Source organism: Desarmillaria tabescens (genome assembly GCF_030435595.1).
Source record: "Desarmillaria tabescens strain CCBAS 213 chromosome Unknown EV420scaffold_5, whole genome shotgun sequence".
In the NCBI taxonomy this organism is placed as follows: domain Eukaryota; kingdom Fungi; phylum Basidiomycota; class Agaricomycetes; order Agaricales; family Physalacriaceae; genus Desarmillaria; species Desarmillaria tabescens.
Window position 1 is genome coordinate 517,438 of NW_026848304.1, and position 18,645 is coordinate 536,082.

Genomic DNA, 18,645 nt, shown 5'->3' on the forward strand with positions numbered 1-18,645 from the left:
TTACGTAATAGGACCCCTAGGACCTTTCGTGGGTCGGCCACTGAACGCCTTTTAGAAGGTTTGAAACTGTTCAAGGCTAGCGAATGGCTAGGTACGATTTGATATAAAATCTCTTTTTAATTTTCCATCATGTACATGCCAGTAGAAGGCGGAATGCATCGATATTCTATCATCACAGTACGGATCTTCTGCATGCCAGAGAGTGCCAAATGATACTAATCGGGCTTTTCCCCTGTAATCGCTGTCTGTAGTGCTATATTGAGTACCACCACTCTCGTTCCACCTAGACATGGTCGTCGCCAGCGAGCAAGACATTGAAATCGTTACTAGACAACTTAGCCAGGAATTTCGGAACCCACGTGGGCGTGAACCGGGATTGGCATCACCTGGGGTCTCACTCCACCGAAAAAGTCAATCCAGACCAAGACCTTCGTCCGCTCCTCCACCAAGGCGTTCACTACTCCGCCTTTTCTTTCATTCTATACGTATCAAGACGAACATTTTCAGTCTTTCTATGCTCTCGGCCCCGCCACAGTTGGATTTGGCCTTTGATAGCGAAGAATGGACTCCACAGCTCCCTGCACGACTATACAGAGCTGCCAGCGTCGGTAGCTGGGGCGTTACCTCGATTGGCCGGGGATTCGACTGGGACCAGAATGAGGACACTTCCGAGTCCACGTTCTCCCAAAAAGCCTCGCCACAGCCGAAAACCGACGCTCTGCCACAGAAAGAGGCGCTTCGACAGCCCGTATACGAACCGTCGCTTCCAAGAGCCGACGAATCCAGTATGGGCAGAAAGACACCAAACGGTATTGCCCCAGACAGTGCGAAGGTTATGCGTCTCGTCACCAACGTTACGCCAACTCCCCCCGGTATACTAACTTCCACCTTTTCTACGGAACCATCACGTTCATCGTCACCACTGCTGTCGACCACCCCAGGATCATCCAAAGTTCCCACTCCCTCCCGTTCCCCCACAGCACCGCGGCCTCGGCGCCGTTCGTCGCAGCAACGGGTTTCATTGATTGCCGGGCGAGTGTCAATTGCGCCTATAGAACCTCCTTCTCCGCCGCCGATCCTACCGAAATCACTTAATCGTGCAGACAGCGCCAGCAGCCTGCTGAGTGCTGCCTCCAGCACACGAGCTCCCTCACCTGCTAGGTCGTCAGAAGAGTCATTCCTTGGCGAAAGGACTATCTCCGAATTTCACATCGAAGGAGAAATTGGACGTGGTGCTTACGGGTTAGTGAAGCGTGCACGAGAAATCCTCAACGATGGTTCTCTGGGGGTACGTAAGATCCGCCTATCGGCTTTTGTGCGACGATCTAACGCTGCGATAATTGCTAGCCGCCTCTTGTTATCAAACAAGTGATCAAGTCGCGTATACTGGCGGACTGTTGGAAGAAACACCCTAAATACGGAACTATTCCTATCGAAATCTACGTCATGTCCGCCATATCCAATACGTCCTATGTACTGCCTCCGAAACGGCCATGGGACCCTCGCCGGTTCGATTCACTCACATGTTCTCATAATCCGGTTGAATCAGGTTCTGATGCGGATGACTGGGTAGAGGGAAAGACCGTCAAAGGACATCCCAACATCTGTCCCCTTCTAGACTTTTTCGAGGATAGCCATTATTATTATCTTGTCCTTCCGTCGTCGACTCCAGAACATCGCGCCGACGAACCATCGCCACCGTCCGATCTTTTTGATCTTGTCGAGAGTTATCCACAAGGTCTTCCTCCGAGTTCTGTTCGCACCTATCTAGGACAGATAGCCGATGCATTATGCTTCCTTCATTCGCATGGAATAGGTTAGTATTAGTAAATTTGAAAATATGGTGACTGATAGTGATATCTCCAAGTTCATCGGGATGTCAAGGATGAAAATGTTGTGCTTGGACCTCATGGCAGTTGTATCTTGATCGATTTTGGTAGCTCCGGATTGGTTAAAAAGAATGGCTGGGATTCCTTTAGCGGAACGTATGTACTCGGTCCATCATTGCTGAAGATTGCCTCGAGGCTAATTGTTATCTTTAATTAGTCTTGACTATGCTGGTCCAGAAATTCTTCGCGGCGAGCGCTATCAAGGAAAGGAACAAGACGTTTGGGCATTCGGCGTTGTTGCATATGTATTGCTTGTTGGAGAATGTCCGTTTATGACTGCTGCTGAGGCGCAGGAAGGACTGGACTCTCCGTTTGCAAGTGCATCTATGGCGCTCGACGAGAGATGTAGCGAAGAAAAGGAGAGTTTTGGAGAAGAACAGGATGGCGGCGGTGCGCTTGGAGACGCAGCGGCACTTGTCAGGGCCTGTCTGCGTTTACAAGTTTCAGCTCGACCGACATTTGAGAAGATTCTCCAGTCGCGATTTCTCGCTGGCAACGGCGGATGGACAACTTGTGATCCCTGATCGAAATGAAAACAACATGGAGACGAGGCGACTTGACTTCCAGGAAGGAAGATGTATGTATTCACTAAGCATTGTATTAACATAAATTTACATCCGACACCCCAACCCTGTAGTATGCATGCATCCTATCCCACCTCTGACTTGCTGTGCTGTTTTACTCATCTCTCTTTCTTGCTGTTATTCGGATACGTCTTAGATAGACCCGTCGATAGCGCGTAGAGTACTGCAGAGATTTCACTATTGTACTATCACTACTACTTGTAAGTCCCGGAAAACGGTTAATACCTTTATTTTATTATGTGGATGGAGCCGATATCGGCGGTGCGGAGTCACAATTGGTCACACTTTTATCAGCCATCTGATCAAATTTGGATGTGATCGATAAAAAATTTTCACCGTCGCAGTATAACTAGACCAAACATCTCTTTCTTGTCTGTCTACCTTCTTCCTTCCCCTCCACCATCATCTCTTATCCCTTGTAACTTGTTGTACCTCTAAAGTAAGTGCATTGTCTTCATCCGACATCGCTTCTTCTGTCAGACCTCGCCTATGTTTTCCCATCGCTGTCGTGCGCTTGTCGCCGACAACGTAAAATTTTTCATCTGCGCATCTGGACCGATGTCGTGCGATCTATGACGCTAACGTTCCACTCTTTTTCCAGAACCTATTAAAATGGGAAAGGAAAAGACTCACGTTAACGTCGTCGGTAAGTTGTCTTATCGATGCGCCATCGTCTAGTCGTCGAACTCAATCACAACCATCGCAGTCATCGGTCACGTCGATTCCGGTAAATCGACCACCACCGGGCACTTGATCTACAAGTGCGGTGGTATCGACAAGCGTACCATTGAGAAGTTCGAGAAGGAGGCTGCTGAACTCGGCAAGGGTTCCTTCAAATATGGTGCGTAATGATCGCTATGAGTCATTTCTTCATGCTGATTGCATCTACCTACAGCTTGGGTTTTGGACAAGCTAAAGGCTGAGCGTGAGCGTGGTATCACCATCGATATCGCTCTCTGGAAGTTCGAGACTCCCAAGTACATGGTTACGGTCAGTCTCACCGCATCCATCATCGCCGTGATCGATATTCATCTATCTTTGTCCGTAGGTCATCGACGCCCCCGGACATCGTGACTTCATCAAGAACATGATCACTGGTACCTCCCAGGCTGATTGTGCCATCCTTATCATTGCTGGTGGTACTGGTGAATTCGAAGCCGGTATCTCCAAGGACGGTCAGACCCGAGAGCACGCCCTTCTTGCCTTCACTCTTGGTGTCAGGCAGCTCATTGTTGCCGTCAACAAGATGGACACCACCAAGGTACGAACCCTACCCCATCGCTTTTTCTTCCGCGAAGTCCGACATTTATCTTAGTGGAGTGAGGACCGATTCAACGAAATCGTCAAGGAAACCTCCACCTTCATCAAGAAGGTCGGCTACAACCCCAAATCTGTTGCTTTCGTCCCCATCTCTGGATGGCACGGTGACAATATGTTGGAGGAGTCCGCCAAGTAAGTCATTACCATATTATGAGCGATGCGGCGGCTTAACGTTGTTGAAAGCATGCCATGGTACAAGGGCTGGACGAAGGAGACCAAGGCCGGTGTCGTCAAGGGCAAGACTCTCCTCGATGCTATTGATGCCATTGAGCCCCCTGTCCGACCCTCCGACAAGCCTCTCCGTCTTCCTCTCCAGGATGTCTACAAAATCGGTGGTATTGGAACTGTGCCAGTCGGTCGTGTTGAGACTGGTATCATCAAGGCCGGAATGGTCGTCACCTTCGCTCCTTCTAACGTTACCACTGAAGTGAAGTCCGTCGAAATGCACCACGAGCAGCTCGAGCAGGGTCTTCCTGGTGACAACGTTGGATTCAACGTCAAGTGCGTTGAAAGTTATCTGCATATATGTGTTGTCTGCTGACATTGGTGCATAGGAACGTCTCGGTCAAGGATATTCGTCGTGGAAACGTCGCTTCTGACTCTAAGAACGACCCTGCTAAGGAAGCCGCCTCTTTCAACGCTCAGGTCATCATTCTCAACCACCCTGGTCAAATCGGTGCTGGTTACGCTCCCGTTCTTGATTGTCACACTGCCCACATTGCCTGCAAGTTCGCTGAGCTCATTGAGAAGATTGATCGCCGAACGGGTAAATCGCTGGAAGCCAGCCCCAAGTTCGTCAAGTCTGGTGATGCTTGCATCGCTAAGCTCGTCCCTAGCAAGCCCATGGTGGGATTTTTTTTGTCTGTCGTAATTTTCGCGATTGACCGTTCAATTTCAGTGTGTTGAGTCCTACAATGAGTACGCTCCTCTCGGTCGTTTCGCTGTCCGTGACATGAGGCAGACTGTCGCTGTCGGCATCATCAAGTCCGTCGACAAGACCGAAAAGGGTGGCAAGGGTACGATATGACTTTGCCTTTATCCTTATCAACTACTGACTGTTTTGTAGTGACCAAGTCCGCCGAGAAGGCTGCCAAGAAGAAGTAATTAGAAGTAGAAGCACTGTATCTTTCCTTTATCAGTTTCTTACCTTTTACTTCTTCTGTTGGTCATACTCATCACCTGTGTTATTGTCATCATCAAGCATTGTATTCACGATAACGAGGCTGGCGGCGTAGTCGGCGGCTGAACGCCGTGTGTTTTTAATAATGTAGTAGAAGTCGCAAAAGCAATGAATGGATGCATGTATCGTGCCTTGGGCATCTGAGATCCACAGATATGGTTCCAAAATAAGATGAAGCTTTGTTGTATTTGATTTTGCACTAGTACTACATATCACCTTCTCCAGCTTAGCAAACATGTTGAAGCGGCGTGTTATCCTCGACCTTCGGCCCGAGGTCGCGGCCCACTGTACGCTCGAATACTTCCATCATGAAGCCGAAAAGAGACCTAGTAAGGGCGGCGTCCCAGCGTCCTTTAGATTGTTCATCGCGAACAAAAGCATGCTGGGCCTGAACTTCGATAAACTGAACAACGTCTTAGCCATTGCAAAGATACACAGGAGAAGCTGTTTACCGAGACTGTGACATTCGCATCATCAAGAGTCTTTCGTATAAGATCACGCCCCTCGCGAGGAACATGAGTGTCCTAGAATGTAATCAATAGCCAGTAGTTGACGGGCATTACTTAGGATTCACCTGTTTCCCAAAGATCATCTAGAAATCCGAATGTTAGTTTTGTGATTATCAATAACAACTGAGTACAACTGACCACTAGCTCGCCTTTCCCAGTCATATCGCCGTTGCGAACGCGGATGAGGGAATCATCCTGTTTACCTTTTCCCAGCGTCGCGCTGTGGATGTCAGTGCCAAAGAAACACACGGAAGCCCGCACACGAGGGTCGAATGCAGCCTAACAAGCGCGCTTACAAGGACGAAGCAGCTGAAGAAAAGTGGGGGCATACCCTGAAAGCCTGTTGGATGGGCGTAAGGTAAAGCTGTTAGGTTAGTCTCAATCATCGTACAAGATGTCCTCCAAGGCACATCCCGGTAGCTAGATAAAGGACGGTAAGATTTAACCAGAATCGAAAGGCCAGGTTTGAAGAGCACCTGCGATACGCCCATTGCAATTGGGCAGAGAGGTAAGGAGATCGATGGATAGAGCTGCATCCTATGACAGTGTCAGATCAAGGACATCAAAATACGACTTTAGAACGGTACCTCGTCGTAAGCTGCTACCTCCTTCTCGATCTAATAATGGATGAGAAGACGAGTACGGATTGGAGGACAGCCGAGACCTTGTATTTGTTGCCTCTGTCAGTCCCTGCAGACTCACCTAAGCTTGTGGTTAAAGACTAGTTTTGGACTAGACGTACCCTCTACATCGTAGGGAATGGCCTCTGGTCCTTCGAATTCGTGATACACGGAGGGGCAGGCTAATGCAATTATGATCAACGCTGATCATGATATATCACCCTTTCACCTACCAACAACGTATCCCTGACTGGCGATCTGTCCAGCAAAGCGTTCAACCGGCCCAGTGACCTGGTAAATTTCACTAAAGACGACAACGCCTGGACTCATCGTAAGGATCGATCGCGATAGGAAGCTTAAATGACTGAATGGATGACTGACCAGGAAACTTTGCCTGAGGATAGTTTTGCACAACAGGCGATATCACAAAGATCCTGATAGGACGACCATTAGCGTCGAGTTTAGTGGGGACATCGTGAAATGTTTTGGTGATGAGCATGGTGGCGGCGGATAAAGAGATCGGATGTCAATCGCTTCTGCTTTTGGCTTAGACTCGGATCTACCCGAATGAATTCAAACTCGACAAACGTGCGCTCTGCTTTCGTCAGCATATTTATCTCGGGACCATGCTGAACTCTTCGCTCTGCCCAATATGGTTGAGCCCACTGCACGTATACGTCCGTTCAAGGCAGAAGATGAAAAGCTTGCGAAATTCACCATTGCCAAGGCGAATATGGAGGGGCTGACGACGGCGAATACCAAAAGTGAGTGGAATCAGAGCTGCCTTGGACTACTGGACCTCACAGTGGATCAGGTTGGTTACACCCTTTGACTCTCAGTATATGGGTTGCCCTATCTTGCATCTGGATCCAATATATGCAATGGTGGCCAAACGCTTCCATCGGCTATCTATCTTATTTGAAGCCCCTGCCAGCATTTGCTTCTCTCGCGGTACCCATCTTAGCATTGGTTGATTGGTGAGTACGTTTTCAAATCTAACTATCCCTTTTTTTTACCAATGTTCTATAGGATAAATCGACCGCATTTCGAAAAAGTGCTACAAATGGTCCTTCGAAAGCCAGATATGCGCGACTTGGCTGGCTATTATGCTCGTACTCCATCTTCCGGTTTTTGGCTACTCGAATACGGAGACAACATCGTCGGCCTGATTGCTGTTGACGCATCGCTCGATTCCGACTCCAGTCCAGACACTAAAAAGAAAAACAGCCAGCCAGTATCTTCCACCGCGGTGATCACCCACTTCTCCGTTGACGAAAAGTATCGGTCCACCGGCGTTCAGGATGATCTTCTTACATATGCTGTCCGTCATGCTTTTGCGTCCAGTCCTACCGTTCAGCGTGTAGAAGGCATCGACGATCCTCTGGTCGAATTTACCGGTCCTTGTTATACTGCTGCAGGATTCAAAACAGAGTCAGTCCTGGAACCAATTGGCGTGTTCAAATGGAGACCGAGAAAAAGAGTCCTAGAAAGGTCAGCATGGGAGGAAAGAGAGGCAGCAGCGTCCCGGTAGTTGTAATCGTACTAGTTATTACTTATCTTCTATTTGGGTAATATACGGAATTTCTATTTCAGCCTTCCACCATGACCTGCAGCTTGCTCTCTCACCATGTTCATTCCAGACACACTTCAATCCAGCCGTCATCCTTTATTAATTCTCCAGTCATCAGTCGCACAGTCAACACTATCCTTGCTCCGCAAAGTTATTGAAACATCGCCAGGCAATAAAGGGAAGCATACCGGCGAAACTCTATTGTTTTGCCTTCTACACCTTCCTTCAAGTCTAATCAATCAAGACACCACCGGGGTGACCGTATACGACCGCATAGGCAGTGTACCAGGCTACGATGATAGTTGGATAGATCCTAGAGATTTCATCTCGAATGCCGTTGAAAACTGTGAGTTGTCGTCGAGTCAATGCGGCAGTCTTCCAACCCGTCATTTCACAGGTCCTTCGCAGCAGCTACACGTAGTAATTGACTCTGTCGACACTTTGTTATCCGATATTGGCAGCGCCGCAGAGTCGTACAAATTTCTCCGTAAATCGCTGGTTCAATTATTGGCGCGACCTGGTACGTCTTCCTTTTTTTCAGTATCCCACTAAAATTCTAACCATTGCCTAGGCCCCTCTCGTCTGACTCTTCACTTGCAAAACACTTGTCCCCTCCTGCCGTTACTCGTACAGACCTCCTTCTCGTCCACCTTGGCCCAATTAATCGCCCACCCTCCTGCGCTCCTACTCCACCTCGCCACAGAATACCTAACGCCGCCGCCACCTGCTTCGCCAGAACCCAAATTCTGGGGTGTCTTCCTACCTGTGAGCGAACGCGAATCCGATTTGGAACGCATCATATTTGGTCAAGACGGTGAGGGTTCTGGTGCGAGCGGAGAATTTGTTGTGGAGGTCATCTTACGAGGCGGAGGTGACCACTCTGGCAGACGGAAGGCTGTGGAGAGGGTTCTGGAGGGTTGGGACGTCGCAAAGAGTTCTCCCGTCGAGCTGACGTCTATGGAGAGCTTGAAAAAAGTATTTAGTAAAACATCCGTCGAAGAAGTACGTTTTCATCCTAGTTCCTCTTGGCTCTTATTTACTTTTGGCTAGGCTGCTCCGGATCCTACTCAAAATTTATCATTCAATCTGAATCTCACTCCCTCTCAACAGCAGGCAAGATCACAAGTTCCTTTGCCATACGCTCATGAAGGTACACCCATATTTTATGGCATGCAACATTATGTTCACTTGTCCTTAGGTAAAGCGCTTGAGACACCAGCACCAACGGCCGGGTCTATCTTATACGATCCAGATTCTGCTGATGACATTGACGACGATGATCCTGACGAGGACTTGGATATCTAGAATGTGCCGTACTTTTAATTCCATGTATTCCGACGAAGCAGCATTATCAATGCTCATTTGACTGGTGTCTAGTCCACGAACCCTCTCCTTTCAATCCAGCAGCAAAAGTAGAGAGGGCAGACAAGGAAAAGCGGCGACGGGTATTCTTCTTCGTTTTCTCTACGTCCAGTGAAAAACGAACACGAGATGGTCCAGCCACAGGTTCAGGACTGGGTGTTGCTCCCCTTGTGGATGGAATATCTAAACCAGGAGGAGGACGTAAGCTTGTAGGGACGCTTCGCCGCCCTGAGCGAATCACTGGACCTTGAACATCGGAGTCCCGTAAAGACACATTCTGGACGTCGAACTGGAAACTGTCCGGTCTCCTCGATGGCAAAGCAAGGGCAGAAACAGGGCGTCGCCGCCTGGGCGGAGATATAAGGACTGAAGACGCCGAGGGTGGGGAAGAGAGACGGGTGAGACGGGTGATCGCAGACAGAGAAAAACGGCGGCCAGACTTGATTTCGGCTAGTGTTTTGGGACGAGCATGCATTGCAATTTGAGCGTTCGCAACGACGTCCGATTCAGATTTGGGTACAGCGCGGTCATTTGTATATGGGGTCGTAGGAGCACTGGGTGGCAAAACACGAATGGAAGGAGGCGAGGTACTTGGATCAGAAGTACCGGTGTTCACTGGTGTATAGGTATGTGTGGTCAAACTGGGACGCGGTCTACGAATGCGATGCTGTAACAAAAAAAAAAAGAGGAAAACACGTTAGTCGTGAATATGAACATCTTAAACCTTCAAACTCACATTTCCTTCCTCGCTTGACCCTCGTTCCAGCGGATGAACGTCATCACCAAGGTCAAGAGATGGGACGCCAGGAGGTGAAGGTGTCCGCATTGAAGGAGCACTATGAGGTCTAGGAAGTTCTTTCCTACGTTCTTCACGTCCAACTCCCCGAGCCAACAATTGCTTCACCCTCCCTCCAAACATCTTCACTTTGAGCAGTATCTCTCGTTTCTTATTCCATGACTGGCGAGACCCTGCACGAGCAGGCCTGTCTGATGCAACACTACGCGTACGACGATTATCGTCCGACAGTTCGACCCTGGTGGTAGTCTCGATGACAATGGGTTCAAGGGAAGGGTTGTGGGAGCTCCATACAGAGGACATGACGGCTGCAGCGTACTCCGCGGCACTAGTTTCCAGGGAACCGGTCTCTGACATTCCAATGGTTGGAGACGGCTCTACGGAAGCACCGGCTGATGAGGGATTATGAGAAGGAAAACTAAGGACATGTTCAGCCGCATCTAGGTTTAATTGCGCTCTGAATGATGACGTTGGTGACAGAGATAAAGATGGTGATGTGTCATGTACGGAAACAGAAGCAGTGGGAGTAGGAGTCGCTGCAGACAATGCAAGAGTCCATTCGGGCTCGTTTACGTCGGATCGAGGCGAAGCGAGGAAGCTATTCGAAACAGGGTTGCCGTCTATGCTCAGACTGTCGTCTGGGGTTCCAGGAAGGGAAAGGCCTGTTAGCATAGGTATAGTAGGTGGAGCAAGTTCTTCCACTGAGGGAGAGACGCGGTCTGGTGTATAGAGCACGGGCATCCTTAGTGCTTGATTATACCATGAAGCGTGGGATGATGGACTTGGCGACAAAGATCGGGAAGGTTCATATGTACGTACAACGCCAAAGTCTTCTTCAGAGGACGTGATGCAAGAAAGTGAACTGAGGTGGTCATAAGAGGCCTGAGAAGAGCTCGTACGGGTTCTACTTCGAGGAGGGAGGATAGATGGGCTCGGGGAGTTGAACACCATTGGCGAGGTCGGTGACGGGCAGGGAGACGATGAAAAAGATGAATTAGCCAGCATGCCTGGACTAGGGAATGATGTACTAGGACCAGCAGGGCTGCTTTCACCGAATATATGATTTGGCTCAGAGCTATGAGCATGATTCCGGGTTTTCTGTCCATGTATGCGCACGTTGTCGTTCATTTGAGGCGAGGGCGACGATTCTTCCAGCGATTTGAACAGGACGCGATCTGGGGTCATAGGTGAAGTGCGGGAAGTAGCAACTGAAGTGTCCTAGGCCTTAAATGTAAATTCCGCGTCGTATGAGCAGCAGGCGACTTACCACCACAGAGAGTGAAGTATCATTCTAGTAGAATGATCCGAGGTGAATAAGCTCATAATCGAAGCAAAAAAAGAGGAGCTCACTGGATTGTATTTCGTCAAATCCGAGTCATCTGATGGCATAGATGGCGATGCATTGGGGCAGGATGGAGTAACAGTAAAAGAGGCATGTTTCTTGGTGTTGTTATTAGGTTCAGACAGAGCCAAAGAGAGCCTTTGATGAAAGTTCAAAACGCGGTCGAGATGCAGAGGCTCGGGCAACGTCGCAGACGCCGGTACATGCTGAGGCTGGGCGTTGGACTGGGTCGGAACCGGACAAGTAAGAGAGCGTTTGTGCAGCGGCGTCGCAGGCCATGCACCAGGTATTGCTGGCGACGGACTACGAGCGTTCGCTGTCGTCGTCGCCCGAAGAGGATCCATGGTTCGAGCAGTCAGTGATGCATGTGGAAGACGGGACGTGAGCTTGACGCGTTACAAAGCTAAAATCGAAGCGCGCCTGTCCAAATATATCGTGACGGCTATTGCCAAATAGATTTCATTGCAGCTCGTAATGCCACGTTTCTAGAAGCGTATGCTCGCGAGATAAGTTAATGCTCTCTATACATAACCAGTACGTTTCGTCTACAGGTTACCCTTGACAGCAGCGTCGACGCTTTCTGCAAAGTATTCGATGTTTCCGGCGTTCAAACCAGCCATTGAGATACGTCCATCAGCAGTCATGTACACATGGGCCTTCTCAGCCAGAGCCTTGGTCTGAGGTTGAGTAAGACCGGTGAAACTGGAAAACTAAGTCAGCAAAGGGCGGTGATACCTTCAAAACATAGCGAACCTGAACATTCCGATCTGGCTCTTGATGTGACCCCATTCACCGGGAGTCTTGAGGTCTTTGCTCAGCATGTCATACAGCTTCTCTCTCATTGAGATGATTCTGTCAGCCATGCCCTTGACTTCGGCCTCCCACTCGGAATACAATGCAGGGTCGCTAAGAATACCATTGGCAATCAAAGCACCGTGCATCGGGGGGTTAGAGTACATAGGCCGGATGACAATCTTAAGCTGGCTGTCTACCCGAGCCTTTTCAGCGGCGTCAGCGGTCGTCAGTGAGAACGCGCCAACACGCTCGCCATACAAGCCCATGTTCTTGGCAAAAGACTGCGCAAGAGCGACTTGATGTCCTTGCGACACAAAGTGACGAACAGCGAAAGCATCACGCGAAGTAGATCCGGAAGCGAAGCCCTGGTACGCCATGTCGAAGAACGGGAAGAGCTTCTTTTCCTGGACGATGTCGGAAATTTCCTTCCATTGTTCCGGGGTAGGGTCGATACCCGTGGGGTTGTGTGCACAAGCGTGAAGCAATACGATCGACTGTTCTGGAGCAGCCTGGAAAGTCGCGTAAATTGCAGGAAGCGAAACACGTTCGCCATGTCATACCTTGAGGTCAGCCTTCAATCCTTCAAAATCCAATCCAACCGTGCCCTTGTCAAAGTAGCGATAGTTCCTGACTTCAAGACCGGAGTCACGGAAGATCGGAGTGTGGTTACCCCAGGAAGGAGTGGGAAGATAGATGACCTTGGAGTGGGGGTAGTGACGGGCAAGGAAGGCGCCTCCAATACGAAGGGCGCCCGTTCCGGAGATCGATTGGGTTACAGCAATCTGGGGTACATTCAGTACACGGAACGCGGTAAGAACACGAGGACAGACATACCGCTCCCTGGCTCAGGGGTACGCTGTCAACACCGTAGGCAAGCTTGGCAGCATTTTTGGTGAACTCGGGGAGACCAGTGATGGGAAGGTACTCTTTGTCCGGGTGGTTGGTGGCAATAAGGTCTTCTGCCTGTATACGTATGTGCATAAGTCTGGAGAAATCATCGAGTCACGTCAATAATCGAACCTTCTTGACACTAGTAAGGACGTATGGCTTGCCAGTACCATCACGGTAGGCTCCTACACCCAAATTAATCTTTCTGGGATCCTTATCAGCCTTGAAGGCTTCGGAAACACCTGTACATTTCCACCAGGTCAAAGTCAGGTCGTGTCAATGGTGACACGTAAGAACACACCGAGAATGGGGTCTGGAGGGCCTGCGGGTACAGCGGACCAAGTAGAAAGAGTGCGAAGGGTGTTGGTTCCCAAGGAGCGACGGGCGACAGAACTGGCGAGCATGATGGTGGAGGACAACTTCAAATATCGAGGTCAGCTTAAACTTAATGTTTGCGCGGGGTCCGTTTTTCGGCAGATTTCGGCATGGCGGTGCTAAAGCGGATGTATGACGGCGATTTTATCCGATCATTAGATAAGATAACTGGACCTAGGTCCATCAAGACCAATTCAGGACCTAGTCCTCCATCGCTAGTCATCTTGACTCGTATTCACCGAACAAATCGTTTCATTGTTCATCATGGCGGAGCCTACTCCAGAACAGTAAGTCATACCTAGAGCTCTCCTGGGCCATTCCTTACCTAAACATAGAGTCATCGACGCTCCATCTGGGCCAACGAAAAGCGAACTTAAGAAGCGCGCCAAAGCCGCAGAAAAAGAGAAAAAGGCAGCAGAAAAAGCTGCAAAACAACAAGAGCTAGCCATGCAGAAAGCTGCGAGTGAAGTCGTACGCATATACGCCTCTTTCCCCTCCTATCTATCTAATATTATTGTTATCGATAGGACTTTGCTACTGAATTTTACGGACCTTTACCCCTCAATCAATCCCAATCGCGTCCCCGTAGGGAATACGCCCAAATATCGACGTTTTCCTCGCGCGATGGAGAGACTGTCTTGTTCAGAGCCCGTGTGCAGACATCCCGTGCGCAAGGAAACAAGATGGTTTTCCTTAACCTTCGTCAACGAACCCATTCCGTTCAGGCTCTCGTGACTGTGACGCCCGAGAAGATTTCCAAGCAGATGGTTAAATGGACAGCCGGATTAGCCGATGAGAGTATTGTGCTCGTCCAGGGTGTCGTCAAGAAGACTCCAGAACTGATCAAAAGTGCTAGCGTTGGAGGTGTGGAGGTACATTTATCGCAGGTGCGTGCTGATTATCTCTCGCCACCGTCTAAATGGCTTACCCGTCTGTACAGATCCATCTCGTTGCTGGTCTGGACGCCAGGCTGCCTTTCTCTTTAGATGACGCTTCTCGGGGTGATGCTGAAGTAGAAGCGGCTGAAACACAGTTTAATAAAGTTCTTCTGGACACCCGGTTGAACAATCGCGTACTCGATCTTCGAGTAAGTTTCTCCGTCGTTCGTTGGGGCCTCATGCCTAACCCGAAGAATTCTCGTTAGACCCAAACGAACCAGGCTGTATTCAAGCTCCAGGCCGCGGTCGGGGATCTCTTCCGCGAGCACCTTAGTGCCAAGGGATTCATAGAGATCCACAGCCCTAAGCTACAGGGTGCAGCGACGGAATCGGGTGCATCTGTATTCAAAGTTAGCTACTTTAAGGGTATTCAATTTCGCTTTCACATTTCTGGCTATGATTCTCACGGTGGATACCAGGGAGCGCTTTCCTTGCGCAATCTCCTCAGCTTGCCAAGCAAATGGCTATTGCTGCTGACTTTGAACGAGTCTACGAGATTGGACCGGTGTTCCGAGCGGAGGATTCTAACACGCACCGGCATTTGACAGAATTCATGGGTCTTGATCTGGAAATGACAATCGAAGAGCACTATCATGAAGTGATGGAACTTCTTGACGGACTGTTCTTGAGCATTTTCAAGGGACTCCGGGAGAAATACAAGAATGAAATCGCCGTTGTTGGAAAACAATTCCCAGCTGAAGAATTCAAATGGAGAGAAGGACCTGAAGGGACGCTCAAGCTGACTTTCAAAGAAGCTATTGACCTTCTTGTTGCGGACGGCGTTTCGAGAGATGTTTTAGACGATATTAAGTACGTGCATTCTCTCACCCATGCTCTAGGGAGACCGTCGCTTATTTTGGGTTTCGCATAGTACCGAAAATGAGAAGCGGCTCGGTCGGATCGTCAAGGCAAAATACGACACTGATTACTACATCATTGATAAGTTCCCTATGGCATTGAGGCCTTTTTATACCATGCCTGACCCAGAAGACCCGGTAAGCTTCGTCATCACTCTACTGTTACGAGAAGCCTGCTAAGAGGCGCTATGCAGACACTCTCAAACTCTTATGACTTCTTCATGAGGGGAGAAGAGATTCTTTCCGGGGCACAGCGCATCCACGACCCGAACCTTCTAGCAGAGAAGATGCGCAGCAAGGGTGTTGATCCCGAATCAATGAAAGGCTATATCGATGGATTCCGACTTGGGTGCGCCCCACACGGTGGAGGGGGCATAGGATTAGAACGGGTATTGATGTTGTTCTTGAAACTGAACAACATCAGACGGGCTTCATTATTCCCGAGGGACCCGAAAAGGCTAGAGCCGTAGATAAAACAACGGTAGAGAAGGTATGCTTGTTTCTGTAGAAAAACCCGCTGAATTGTAACCATGACTGTATCATTGAGCACGTTGCCAATTGAGTGTTGTCACATATAAGCGGGACCGTATTTTTATCTTTGTCTTGGTATATACGAAGGAAGTTTGATGGACATATTTATGAGTGTTATCCAATGCATTCTAATAGTGGAGCATCAAAGGCTCTGAGCCGGCCGTCACCCGTCGACTTTCTGTATTATAAGGGAGCGAACACGTACTGCAGGGCAACCTCCGTCGTTCCGAACACTATTATACTCGAACGCCGTCTACTGCTGCGGCGAGCTGTCCTCACTCGTGTATTCCCCGTCCTTGATAGCACTTGGCCATGCTAGTGCTCCTTACCTCGACACTTGTCGGTAGACCCCTGCAGAGAAGAGATGTATGCACCGGAAACAGATGCGGGTCCCCCACAGACGTGATCGCGAACAAAAGCGACCAAAGCGACGATGGGCACGGGCTGGACAAGTACGTGGGGATTATCATGGCGGTTGCATTTGTGTTGGTGTTGTTTGTGCTGTGGGTGGCGTTTGCAAACTGGCCAAAACGGAAGCTGCGAGAGTGGTTACGGTCCCGCAGAAAAGATGACGTCCAGAAGATCGAGGCAGTCGATCTAACAGAGGCGGCCGGCGAACTGGCCATACCAGCAAAGGTTGCCATTGTTGACGAGAAGAATGCGAAGCACGACGCAGATGTAGGCTACTTGGAAGGCCATCGTAGAAACGTGAGGCGTTTTCTTTATCCCAGTATTCTTTCTTTACCATTTTCACAGAGACCCAGTGTCCATACTGTGACTATCAACCGGTGACACTTGTGGTCTGTACACGTCTGGTGTACGAGTTTTGGAGTGGACTATATACCCATTATCTATTTCAGTGGATTCCTTTCAGGGCATTGGAAGAGAATTATGCATGCTAGCCTTGTTCTGTGATGAAGAAAAAGGCCGACAAACGGAGATCATATGTGAACGACGCAGATCTCCGGTCAAAGTCGGACGACCCTTACTCTAGCCATCCATAACTCAATTTCAGCCACAATCATAATGACCAGGAAATTTATTACAACATATCATCATCATCATATATAGTCGTTTCGCACTAATACTGCAGACCGTACCTCAGTACTGCACACGAAACAGTAAGGTAAACAAACTGGCACCCACATACATATACCATCTTATATTTAATGCCTTCGACTGCGTCGCCTATCTCGCGAAGTATTAGCCTGTCCCAGCGCACTCGCGGGTATAGAATTTCCTTCCAAAGCTGCAGCAATAAACTCTGCGGGTAAATCGATGTGCACCCCGTCAGCGTAGGTGAACGCATCCAACGGCGAATAGGCAGGGGGGTCTCGTCTAGACAAGCTCCCATTCCTTAGTCTGTCATCGTCGTCTCCATCACTAACAACTCCACTCTCTGGACTACCTGGTCGGTGCCTATTTGATGACAGCGCCTGCAAATGGATATCACGGTGATTAGGCGTTGGTGGATTGGCAGGGCTCATAGGAGACTCGGGAGGTGGATGTACCTGGACTGTGACGTCTGAGGATCCTGAGTCGGATAAGGACGCCGCGATATGAGTGAGAGAGTAACGGTGACGACGAGGCGTCGTAAATGGGTTTCGCGCACCTTCGGGCGATAGCGATCTGGATGAAGTGGTGGGGGAGGACCGTAGTGAACGACTGCCCTCATCCTCTTCATCTGGGTCCATATTAGAATTGCCAGGCGTAGCAGGGAGATTAGTATTCGGAGGTACATGGAAAGGCAGATCTGTGGGTGAAATGTATCTCCGCGATGACGAAACGGTCTCACCATGCTCCTCGTCAACGGGTGTGATGGGCGGCGGCGGGCTAAACAGCTCCGACGACCTGAGTGGTGACGAGACAATGGGTTCGCCTGGCGGCTGTCGTGGTCGACGAGTCCGGTGTAAGCGGCGTGATGGCGAGGCGCCAGGACTGCTGGGCGATGGCGTGCCATCAGTTGGTAGTCTGATGCGACCGCCGACATCAAGCAGGATACTTCCGCGTTCGCTACCATAAGCAGGAGGCGGCGCAAGGGTCCCAACACTTGGCGCAAGACCCCATTTCTTGACGTTAGCTTCCACGAAGACGAAGCCTCCTTGACCAAGGTTTACATGAACGCTGCAGGGACCGTCGGCGCCAATGGTAGGGAAGAGGTTGAATCGGTTCAAGCCGACATACGCATCATCAAGTTTGCGGCCGTTCCTGGTGAAGAAGACCGTGCCTGTTCTGGGGCGATATCCCACACCTAGAATGTCGCCTTCCTTTAGAGAAGCGTTGAATGACGATGCAGTGAATGGATAATTGTGCGATTTGTCGCCGTTGGAGAGGTAGGCGACAGAGTACCGGCTCTGACCAGGGAGACGGAAAGGAGGATAAGGCTTGGTCGCTAGGCCCACAGCAACGTTGGTTGTCGGAGGAAGATCAAACATCTTAATCTCCCAGTAGTAGACTTCATTCAGTTTGGGTAGAGGCAGGTTCGACTGTACGCATGACGACGAAGCGGGGTCAGGAAGAAATGTGATTTCGGTTCTTGCATGCACGAGTAGGGAGTTTACGGTTTCGTAATCTGGCTCGAAACACCACGCCGAAACGCCCTTTTCCTGGATGGAGAGGAATTGGGATAGCGTTATGTCTGTGGGAAGGGAATTTGGAGGGTACTGCAGCTGGTAATCTGAGGGAAAGAGCTGTGAGATGGGAAGCGATACCAGCACGAGTCCATACCTCTAGCTCGCAAATAGTCTCTTCGAACGTTCTCTGGGACGCTCTCCAGCCACCGAGACTCGACACCTTCAAAGCCTCCTTCGCCTTGGATGAGGTCCTCCCTGCTCATGTCGATGGGGCCGTCGGAATCGCGTAGGATGATGGAGCGGCGTCTGCGTAGGAGAAGGATACATAGCAGGAAAAGAAGGAGCAGAAAGAGAAAGGTAGAGAGTACAATGAGCAGGGGCAAAAGGACCAGCCATGGTTCATTGGGCTCTGGCTGGTTGTCCATGGTAGGAATAGTGTGTCTGTAGTTCCTGGTCAACGCAGAACACTGTGTGCAATTGCTCAGCCATCGGCCGGCCCGCTATGTTCCGGCCGGG

At 49.8% G+C, this 18,645-nt stretch overlaps 10 protein-coding genes across 10 annotated transcripts; 6 read left to right on the top strand and 4 right to left on the bottom strand.

Moving 5' to 3' along the window:
* Positions 1-514: 514 nt before the first annotated feature.
* Positions 515-2,413, top strand: EV420DRAFT_1637269 (kinase-like domain-containing protein; the record flags this gene model as incomplete). Its single annotated transcript, XM_060476687.1, has 4 exons — positions 515-1,288; positions 1,348-1,816; positions 1,868-1,985; positions 2,047-2,413. 4 exons carry the CDS (start codon positions 515-517, stop codon positions 2,411-2,413), a joined length of 1,728 nt encoding a protein of 575 aa, XP_060336154.1.
* Positions 2,414-3,066: 653 nt separating this feature from the next.
* Positions 3,067-4,920, top strand: EV420DRAFT_939562 (translation elongation factor EF-1 alpha). The gene is made up of 9 exons (XM_060484064.1): positions 3,067-3,119; positions 3,180-3,314; positions 3,369-3,463; positions 3,522-3,734; positions 3,789-3,925; positions 3,977-4,294; positions 4,348-4,639; positions 4,692-4,809; positions 4,860-4,920. The coding sequence occupies exons 1-9, from the start codon at positions 3,086-3,088 to the stop codon at positions 4,895-4,897; spliced, it is 1,380 nt and encodes a 459-aa protein (XP_060336155.1). The 5' UTR covers positions 3,067-3,085; the 3' UTR covers positions 4,898-4,920.
* A 206-nt stretch (positions 4,921-5,126) lies between these two features.
* Positions 5,127-6,618, bottom strand: EV420DRAFT_1512854 (dienelactone hydrolase). Its single transcript, XM_060471686.1, has 12 exons — positions 6,484-6,618; positions 6,336-6,422; positions 6,225-6,284; positions 6,147-6,172; positions 6,070-6,099; positions 5,959-6,019; positions 5,874-5,902; positions 5,814-5,822; positions 5,621-5,761; positions 5,548-5,565; positions 5,426-5,497; positions 5,127-5,376 (listed from the first exon to the last, which is right to left on the bottom strand). Exons 1-12 carry the CDS (start codon positions 6,599-6,601, stop codon positions 5,200-5,202), a joined length of 828 nt encoding a protein of 275 aa, XP_060336156.1. The 5' UTR covers positions 6,602-6,618; the 3' UTR covers positions 5,127-5,199.
* A 95-nt stretch (positions 6,619-6,713) lies between these two features.
* EV420DRAFT_1512857 (uncharacterized protein) lies at positions 6,714-7,701 on the top strand. Its single transcript, XM_060471687.1, has 3 exons — positions 6,714-6,866; positions 6,917-7,079; positions 7,132-7,701. Exons 1-3 carry the CDS (start codon positions 6,755-6,757, stop codon positions 7,631-7,633), a joined length of 777 nt encoding a protein of 258 aa, XP_060336157.1. The 5' UTR covers positions 6,714-6,754; the 3' UTR covers positions 7,634-7,701.
* On the top strand, positions 7,509-9,000 carry EV420DRAFT_939817 (uncharacterized protein). Its single transcript, XM_060484066.1, has 5 exons — positions 7,509-8,018; positions 8,070-8,192; positions 8,244-8,674; positions 8,723-8,822; positions 8,871-9,000. Exons 1-5 carry the CDS (start codon positions 7,730-7,732, stop codon positions 8,975-8,977), a joined length of 1,050 nt encoding a protein of 349 aa, XP_060336158.1. The 5' UTR covers positions 7,509-7,729; the 3' UTR covers positions 8,978-9,000.
* Positions 8,803-11,560, bottom strand: EV420DRAFT_1512860 (uncharacterized protein). The gene is made up of 4 exons (XM_060471688.1): positions 11,181-11,560; positions 11,098-11,121; positions 9,771-11,048; positions 8,803-9,701 (listed from the first exon to the last, which is right to left on the bottom strand). The coding sequence occupies exons 1-4, from the start codon at positions 11,514-11,516 to the stop codon at positions 9,024-9,026; spliced, it is 2,316 nt and encodes a 771-aa protein (XP_060336159.1). The 5' UTR covers positions 11,517-11,560; the 3' UTR covers positions 8,803-9,023.
* On the bottom strand, positions 11,561-13,410 carry EV420DRAFT_1512862 (glutamic oxaloacetic transaminase AAT1). The gene is made up of 6 exons (XM_060471689.1): positions 13,157-13,410; positions 12,988-13,097; positions 12,802-12,930; positions 12,528-12,749; positions 11,926-12,476; positions 11,561-11,874 (listed from the first exon to the last, which is right to left on the bottom strand). Exons 1-6 carry the CDS (start codon positions 13,257-13,259, stop codon positions 11,718-11,720), a joined length of 1,272 nt encoding a protein of 423 aa, XP_060336160.1. The 5' UTR covers positions 13,260-13,410; the 3' UTR covers positions 11,561-11,717.
* EV420DRAFT_939853 (uncharacterized protein) lies at positions 13,325-15,682 on the top strand. Its single transcript, XM_060484067.1, has 8 exons — positions 13,325-13,517; positions 13,566-13,698; positions 13,758-14,117; positions 14,171-14,317; positions 14,375-14,534; positions 14,588-14,978; positions 15,040-15,163; positions 15,220-15,682. The coding sequence occupies exons 1-8, from the start codon at positions 13,495-13,497 to the stop codon at positions 15,493-15,495; spliced, it is 1,614 nt and encodes a 537-aa protein (XP_060336161.1). The 5' UTR covers positions 13,325-13,494; the 3' UTR covers positions 15,496-15,682.
* Positions 15,683-15,712: 30 nt separating this feature from the next.
* Positions 15,713-16,591, top strand: EV420DRAFT_939696 (uncharacterized protein). The gene has a single exon (XM_060484065.1). The coding sequence runs from the start codon at positions 15,869-15,871 to the stop codon at positions 16,346-16,348; it is 480 nt and encodes a 159-aa protein (XP_060336162.1). The 5' UTR covers positions 15,713-15,868; the 3' UTR covers positions 16,349-16,591.
* On the bottom strand, positions 16,575-18,589 carry EV420DRAFT_1512871 (endosome protein). Its single transcript, XM_060471690.1, has 3 exons — positions 18,284-18,589; positions 17,352-18,233; positions 16,575-17,240 (listed from the first exon to the last, which is right to left on the bottom strand). Exons 1-3 carry the CDS (start codon positions 18,552-18,554, stop codon positions 16,723-16,725), a joined length of 1,671 nt encoding a protein of 556 aa, XP_060336163.1. The 5' UTR covers positions 18,555-18,589; the 3' UTR covers positions 16,575-16,722.
* Between the last annotated feature and the right edge of the window lie 56 nt (positions 18,590-18,645).